At 40.1% G+C, this 8,814-nt stretch overlaps 1 protein-coding gene across 1 annotated transcript; it reads right to left on the bottom strand.

The window, feature by feature from the left end:
• Window positions 1–1,261: 1,261 nt before the first annotated feature.
• LOC108665882 (protein SCD5-like) lies at window positions 1,262–5,040 on the bottom strand. Its single transcript, XM_047883015.1, is given in 3 exon segments — window positions 1,262–2,317; window positions 3,452–3,630; window positions 4,830–5,040. Coding segments are annotated over 3 exon segments (1,446 nt in total).
• Window positions 5,041–8,814: the final 3,774 nt, after the last annotated feature.

Below are 8,814 nucleotides of genomic sequence, written 5' to 3'. Positions count from 1 at the left end.
AGACTCAATTTCAATTTCTAATTGAATGAATAAGATCAAGATTCTTCTTTTTAAATCTTCTAAGTTCCAACACGTTATAGATCTAACAGTTGGATGTGGCAGAGAAAGCAACATCTATAATGAAGAAAAGATACGTTTTGTAAAAACTGTGCCAGAGCCCATATCTCGGAATGTTGCATCAGATGCTCTAAATCATACTGTATTGTACATGATTTGTGAATGAAATTGTTGGTTTGTCTCAATTGGAATGCTCGCTATTTGCGATTACAATGCCACCTTCACGTAGAAAGCATGGGATCTTATTAAGTAATAATTTCCGCCATTCACTAATTGGGTTGTGGTGACCTCAGGCCAGGCCTTTGCGTAGGGCAGCTCCGCAGCTCATAGTCAGAACATAGGCAGAAAAAACTGCAGGCAGAACACCTCTCAGAAAGCCGGAATATATTAGCTAGAAAGTGGTGAATAAATATACTAATTAGATAGGAGCGTATTTATTAATTATCAAGGGGTGAATAAATATATTAATTAGAAGCAGTCGTATTTTCAGAAGACAAACTAGGAGCTAATTGTAAAAGTAAAGAAATTAAGACAGAGAACCATATGTAAATATTTAATAAAAGAGAGAATTTGGTCATTTAATCCATAAAAGACGATCAAAATTGCAGATATCATGGTTGCTTTAAAAATATTACTATCAATGAAATTTATTTGTTCATGTATTTATTTATTTGTTTTTCCATCGTCAGTAAATAACACTTACGCTCCATTTTCTCCTTGCCCTCAATCAGAGTCTCCTCCATCCCATCCACTCTATTCTCTTTCTCACTCAAATGCTCCAAATGTCATCAGGTTCTTCACAGTTTCCTTCACATTCATATCACGCTTTTAAACTCTATTCACATTCAGCGCCCCTGCCTCACACCAATGTGGTTTGATGGAGCTGTGTTGCGTGGTTTGATGGCGCTGTGTTGCTTGGTTTGATGGAGCTGTGTTGCGTGGTTTGATGGAGCTGTGTTGCGTGGTTTGATGGTGCTGTACTGCGTGGTTTGATGGCGCTGTGTTGCTTGGTTTAATGACGCTGTGTTGTTGGTTTGATGGAGCTATGCTGCTTGGTTTGATTGAGCTGTGTTGCGTCGTTTGATAGAGCTGTGTTGCGTGGTTTGATGAAGCTGTGTTGCTTGGTTTGATGGAACTGTTTTGCGTGGTTTGATGGAGCTGTGTTGCTTGGTTTGATGGAGCTGTGTTGCTTGGTTTGATGGAGCTAGGTTGCTTGGTTAGATGAGGCTGTGTTGCTTGGTTTGATGGAGCTGTGTTGCGTGGTTTCATGGAGCTGTGTTGCGTGCTTTGATGAAGCTGTGTTGTGTGGTTTGATGGAGCTGTTTTGCGTGGTTTGATGGAGCTGTGTTGTCTGATTTGATGGAGCTGTGTTGAGGGGTTTGATGGAGCTGGGTTGCGTGGTTTGATGGAGCTGTGTTGCGTGGTTTGATGGAGCTGTGTTGCGTGGTTTGATGGAGCTGAGTTGCGTGGTTTGATGGAGCTGAGTCGCTTGGTTTGATGGAGCTGTGTTGCTTGGTTTGATGGAGCTGTGTTGCTTGATTTGATGGAGCTCTGTTACGTTGTTTGATGAAGCTCTTTTGCGCGGTTTGATGGAGCTGTGTTGCTTGGTTTGATGATGCGATGTTGCTTGGTTTGATGGAGCTGTGTTGATTGGTTTGATGAGGCTGTGTTGCGTGGTTTGATGAGGCTGTATTGCTTGGATTGATGTGGCTGAGTTGCTTGGTTTGTTGGAGCTGTGTTGCTTGATTTGATGGAGCTGTGTTACGTGGTTTGATGAAGCTGTTTTGCGTGGTTTGATGGAGCTGTGTTGCTTGGTTTGATGAGGCTGTGTTCTTGGTTTGATGGAGCTGTGTTGATTGGTTTGATGACGCTGTGTTGCGTGGTTTGATGAGACTGTGTTGCTTGGATTGATGTGGCTGAGCTGCTTGGTTTGATGGAGCTGTGTTGCTTGTTTGATGAAGCTGTGTTGCTTGGTTTGGTGAGGCTGTGTTGCTTGGTTTGATGAGGCTGTGTTGCTTGGTTTGACGAGGCTGTGTTGCTTGGTTTGAGGGAGCTGTGTTGCTTGGTTTGATGGAACTGTCTTGCTTGGTTTGATGAGGCTGTGTTGCTTGGTTTGATAAGCCTGTGTTGCGTGGTTTGATGGAGCTGGATTGCTTGGTTTGATGGAGCTGTTTTGCTTAGTTTGATGAGGCTGTGTTTTGTGGTTTGATGGAGCTGTGTTGCGTGGTTTGATGGAGCTGTGTTGTGTGATTTGATGGAGCTGTGTTAAGTGGTTTGATGGAGCTGTATTGCATAGTTTGATGGAGCTGTGTTGCTTGGTTTGATGGAGCTGTGTTGCGTGGTTTGATGGAGCTGTGTTGCGTGGTTTGATGAAGCTGTGTTGCTTGATTTGATGGAGCTGTGTTGCTTGGTTTGATGGAGCTGTTTTGCGTGGTTTGATGGTGCTGTGCTGCGTGGTTTGATGGAGCTGTGTTGCTTGGTTTGATGGAGCTGTGTTGCGTGGTTTGATTTAGCTCTACGGCGTGGTTTGATGGAGCTAAGTTCTGTGGTTTGATGAATGGATTAGGGTTCGAATATTGGTCTGCTTACTTATATTGATAGTTTGTGACTCAATTGATCGAATTCAAATATACATAAATTGTCTTTTCAGATGTGAGAAATGTACATTTTTAAGCCTACAAGAATTTTTGTTCTCCGTATTAAATTGCGTTGCCTGTTGAATGGCGAACATATCAATGCTGTTGCTATTTTGAACTCGAAACCTCGGAGCCGTAGTCGACAACTTTTGATCTGAACCATCGATCGGGTGAGTAACACCAATGCTAGTTTCACTCACACGTGTTACTACAAGTGAATAGTTATTCCCTATGATGTCATAAACGTGGTGAAAATCTGAGTAATTCACGCTCTGTGGTGTCGTGGAAGTAGTGCAAGTGGGAGCATCTCCTGTACTTTAGTGTCCAAGATATAGTGCAGGTGGCGTGAGTCCCTCAGCCACTGCGATGTCCTAAATGTAGTGCAGGTGACATTAGTCTCACGCTCCATGATGTCCTAAATGTAGTGCAGGTGACATTAGTCTCACGCTCCATGATGTCCTAAATGTAGTGCAGGTTTCTTGACTTACTTTCGTTCCTTGACTCACTTTTGTTCCTTGACTCACTTTCGTTCCTTGACTCACTTTTGTTCCTTGACTCACTATTGTTCCGTGACTCACTTTCGTTTCTTGATTCACTTTTGTTTCTCGACTCTTTTTTGTTTCTCGACTCACCTTCGTTCCTTGACTCACTTTCATTCCATGACTCACTTTCGTTTCTTGACTCACTTATGTTCCTTTACTCACTTTTGTTCCCTGACTCACTTTTGTTCTATGACTTACTTTTGTTCCTTGACTCACTTTTGTTCTTTGACTCCCTTTCGTTCCTTGATTCACTTTCGTATCTTGACTTACTTTCGTTCCTTGACTCACTTATGTTACTTGACTCACTTTCGTTCCTTGACTCACTTTTGTTCCTTGACTCTTCATTGTTCCTTGACTCACTTTCGTTTCTTGACTCACTTTTGTTTCTCGACTCACTTTTGTTTCTCAACTCACTTTCATTCTTTGACTCACTTTTGTTCTTTGACTCCCTTTTGTTTCTTGACTTACTTCCAATCCATGACTAACTTTTTTCCTCGACTCACTTTCGTTCCTTGACTCACTTTCGTTTCTTTACTCACTTTAGTTTCTTGACTCACTTATGTTCCTTGACTCACTTATGTTCATTGAATCACTTTTGTTCATTGACTCACTTTTGTTCCTTGATTCACTTTTGTTCCTTGACTCACTTTCGTTCCTAGACTCACTTTTGTTCCTTGACTCCCTATTGTTCCTTGACTCACTTTCGTTTCTTGACTCAATTATGTTTCACGACTCACTTGTGTTTGTCGACTCACTTTCGTTCCATGACTCACTTTTATTCCATGACTCACCTTCGTTTCTTGACTCATTCTTGTTCCTTGACTCACTTTTGTTCCATGACTCACTTGCATTCTTTGACTCACTTTCGTTATTTGACTCCCTTTTTTTATTTGACTCACGTATGTTGATTGAAACACTTCTGTTATTTGACTCACTTTTGTTGTTTGACTCACTTATGTTGTTTGACTCACTTGTTGTTTGACTCACTTTTGTTGCGAATCAAAGATCATTTTAACTTGAAATATAGAGTAAAGAATGCCCTTTTCAAGTATATTGGCTGTATAATTTTGATTCTAATATTTTTTACACATAAATTTAGCTTCACTTACGTTCCTTGACTCACTTTTGTTCCTTGACTCACTTTGTTCCTTGACTCACTTATGTTTCCCGACTCACTTGTGTTTCTCGACTCACTTTCGTTCCTTGACTCACTTTCATTCCATGACTCACTTTCGTTTCTTGACTCTTTTGTTTCTTAACTCACTTTTGTTCCATGACTCACTCTCATTCTTTGACTCACTTTCGTTATTTGACTCACTTTTGTTGTTTGACTCACGTATGTTGTTTGAAACACTTCTGTTATTTGAATCACTTGTGTTGTTTGACTCACTTATGTTGTTTGACTCACTTTTGTTGCGAATCAAACATCATTTTATCTTGAAATATAGAATAAAGAATGCTCTTTTCAAGTAAATTGGCTGTATAATTTTGATTCTAATTTTTTCTACACAAAAATTTAGCCTCACTTATGTTCCTTGACTCACTTTCATTCTTTGACTCACTTTTGTTCTTTGACTCCCTTTCGTTCCTTGACTCACTCTCGTTCCTTGACTCACTCTCGTTTCTTGACTCACTTTAGTTTCTTGACTCACTTATGTTCCTTGACTCACTTTTGTTCCTTGACTCACTTTTGTTCCTTGACTCACTTTTCTCGTTTCTTGACTCACTTTTGTTCCTTGACTCACTTATGTTCCTTGACTCACTTTTGTTCCTTGACTCACTTTTGTTCCTTGACTCGCTTTCATTCTTTGATTCACATTTGTTTCTTGACTCCCTTTCGTTACTTGACTCACTTCTGTTCCTTGACTCACTTTTGTTCTCTGACTGTCTTATGTTCCTTGACTCACATTCAATCTTTGACTCACTTTTGTTCTTTGACGCCCTTTCGTTCCATGACTCCCTTTCGTTTCTTGACTCACTTTAGTTTCTTGACTCACTTATGTTCCTTGACTCATTTTTGTTCATTGACTCACTTTTGTTCATTGACTCTCTTTTGTTCCTTGACTCACTTATGTTTCTTGACTCCCTTTCGTTCCTTGACTCACTTTCGTTTCTTGACTAACTTTAGTTCCTTGACTCACTTATGTTCCTTGACTCACTTTTGTTCGTTGACTCACTTTTGTTCCTTGACTCTCATTTGTTCCTTGACTCACTTTATTCTTTGACTCACTTTTGTTCTTTGACTCCCTTTCGTACCTTGACTCACTTTCGTTTCCTGACTCACTTAAGTTTCTTGGCTCACTTATGTTCCTTGACTCTTATGTTCCCTGACTCACTTCGTTCCTTGACTCACTTTTGTTCATTGACCCACTTTCATTCTTTGACTTACTTTCATTCTTTGACTCACTTTTGTTCTTTGACTCCCTTTTGTTTCTTGACTTACTTTCGTTCCTTGACTCACTTTTGTTCCTTGACTCACTTTCGTTCCTTGACTCACTTTTGTTCCTTGACTCACTATTGTTCCTNACTCACTTATGTTCCTTGACTCACTTATGTTCTTTGACTCCCTTTTGTTTCTTGACTTACTTTCAATCCTTGACTCACTTTTCTTCCTTGACTCACTTTCGTTCCTTGACTCACTTTCGTTCCTTGGCTCACTTTCGTTTCTTGACTTACTCTTGTTCCTTGACTCACTTTCGTTCCTTGACTCACTTTCATTCCATGACTCACTTTCGTTTCTTGACTCACTTTTGTTCCTTGACTCACTTTTGTTACTTGACTCACTTTTGTTCTTTGACTCCCTTTCGTTCCTTGACTCACTTTCGTATCTTGACTCGCTTTTGTTCCTTGACTCACTTATGTTCCTTGACTCACTTATGTTCCTTGACTCACTTTTGCTCCTTGACTCTATTCCAGCATGGCCTTTAACCCACTGCAGGTCAACAGTCACTCCAGGTGTAGACTGCAGGGCCGTTAAGCGTGCGCGGATCTCATATACAATAGATGTGCAAGATGTGCTTGGGGACCCTATGAGTTGCAAGCCTGACTTGGAATCAGAACATATCACCCACTGTGCAGGTGCCCTCCCAGATATCATGACAAGTGCCTGCAGAATAGCATTTAGTTCAGCAAAAAGTATACTATGCATCGGGCGCAGGCGCTAAGCCACAGCCCGAGCCTCATCTGGTATGTATATTCCGCAGGCAGTTGATGAGTTGTCTCCCTGCCGCGAGCCATCACAAAAGATTCTGCGGTGGTGCGGGTAATTTTCCTTCATGTGTATCTTAAATCCGTGAGCAAGATCGATACCTCCAGGTAATTGAGGGTCAATGCAGGTCTTAGGTTGTATAGGGGACCAATGGGGAATTGGGTCAACCTGTGCCAGGTGGGAACGCCGGCATCTTGGTTCTCCAAATAGCTGCAGTAGTCCTGCTCCTGTTGCCAGAGCAGATGTGTCAACTTCAGGTCCATGACTCAGTATTTCCGCTGTGATGTCACCTCTGGGGCGATGCATGATTTTCAAATGCCACTGTGCTCCAAGGAACTCGCGTCGCAATGATAGGGGAGGCACCCTTGCTTCCACCTGCAATGATATGATTGGGCTGGTTTTTCTTGCCCCCAATATGAGTCGAAGACAGGTATTTTGGATAACATCCAGTGTTCTTAAAAGGTTGGGGGAGGCAGCCGCATATAGGGAACTGCCGTAGTCTACCCTAGCACGTATGCAGGGTTGGTGATTTTTTGATTTTTTAAAAAAATAAAAAATTGAAGCCATCCATTATGACCATATAATGGATGGCTAAAAAGGGCACTTATTGCCTTCAATAATGGCCAACAGGCCAAGGTGGTGTTTACCACTTAGGTATTTTTGGGTAAACAATTATTGACAAGTCTATTCATTAGCTTTGTAAAGCTTGTATGGAGCAAGGCAATGAGCTAAATATTGACCATTTAACTGGCTTCAATATACAAAAACCCTTCAGGAATGCAGATCTTCTAAACATTGAAGTCACATAACAGATAGGTAGCTGATAGCACAGTGCACAGCAGTATCAATAGATCTACTACCGGTAATTTTATGTCCTAAAAATCTATCAGACTCTACCCTCTATACACACTGACTAGTAGTGACTCGGTGACTGAGTGACTGACTGCACTGTTCCCATTTAATTCAGACCAATAAACCAATACTAAACATAAACTGAACAATAACCAAACAAACCTCATTGACGTGTAACAAGACCTAAGTTATGAGAAAAGCTAACACTGCTTGAAACAAACATGTGCACAATTCAAATATTTTATATCAATTCACTGCATTTAATTATTTTCTACATATTCTTATAATTGTAATTGTTTTGTTTCTAGTTTTAAATTCACATATTCAAAGATTGAAATTAAATATCTTAATTAGAATACTTGTATTAGGGTGGAAAATCTTTCTAATTGCCTATAAGGTCAATACAATCTCAACCTCTCAATATACAGGGTGGGGCAGAACCGATTGAGCAGTTTTGAGGTAAAATAAAAGAGTAATGGAGGTACATAAAGAAAAAAGTTTATTTTCCTAGAGGTTAGCATAACATACCATTTAGAATATACTTATGTTTTGAAAACAATATCTGGAAGATGGGGGCCGTTAGCTGCAACACACTGTTGGAGTCATTCTCAGAGGAGGGAGTAACCGTAACAGTGAATTCCGATCGCTATGCTGCAATGCTGCAAAATTTCTTGCAGCCCAGGATGGAAAACATTGTTGAAAATGAAGCATTGGGAGACGTGTGGTTCCAGCAGGATGGGGCTACAGCTCACACAGCCCGAATGTCACTCAATGTTTTGAAACGCATGTTTCCCGGACGTCTGGTGTCTCTGAGGGGTGATTTACAGTGGCCTGCGAGGTCACCTGATTTGAGCATTTGCGATTTCTTTCTTTAGGGACATCTAAAAGAAAGGGTGTTCAGAAGTCTCCCTCACACCCTGCCACAGCTAAGGGAACAGATTATTGTAGCAGAGGTTTTGGCCATACCTTGCCATATGTGTGAACGTGCTGTAGAAAACTTACAAGAATGACTCCAACAGTGTGATGCAGCTAACAAACCCCATCTTCCTGATATTGTTTTCAAAACAAAAGTATTTTAAATGGTATGTTATGCTAATCTTGAGAAATATAAACTTTTTTCTTTATGTACCTCCATTACTCTTTTATTTCGCCTCAAAACTGTTCAATCAGTTCTGCCCCACCCTGTATAAGCTACCTAACACATTTAAATTGTATATTGCAATCAATATATAACAAATACTAAAATAGTCATAGACTATACTTATATCCTTATAAGAATTAGCTAAGCTGCTAGCTACGTACAATGTATTGCACACTTGATGCCTCTGTACCAAAAACATTCAATTTATTGAAACCTAATAGACACTAAAGGCAACAAGTTTATATACCAATTTGTCATTCATAGTACATTTATACTAAACCATGAATAACAATACCTCAATATAAATTAAAGACTGCCACTCAATATACTTAGATATATGAAAAAATCAAAAAAATCAAAAAAATAAAAAAAAAATCA

Source organism: Hyalella azteca, unplaced genomic scaffold, assembly GCF_000764305.2.
Source record: "Hyalella azteca isolate HAZT.00-mixed unplaced genomic scaffold, Hazt_2.0.2 contig1574, whole genome shotgun sequence".
Taxonomy (NCBI): domain Eukaryota; kingdom Metazoa; phylum Arthropoda; class Malacostraca; order Amphipoda; family Hyalellidae; genus Hyalella; species Hyalella azteca.
Note: the sequence above shows the minus strand (reverse complement) of the source record. Positions and strands in the feature narration are given on the sequence as shown.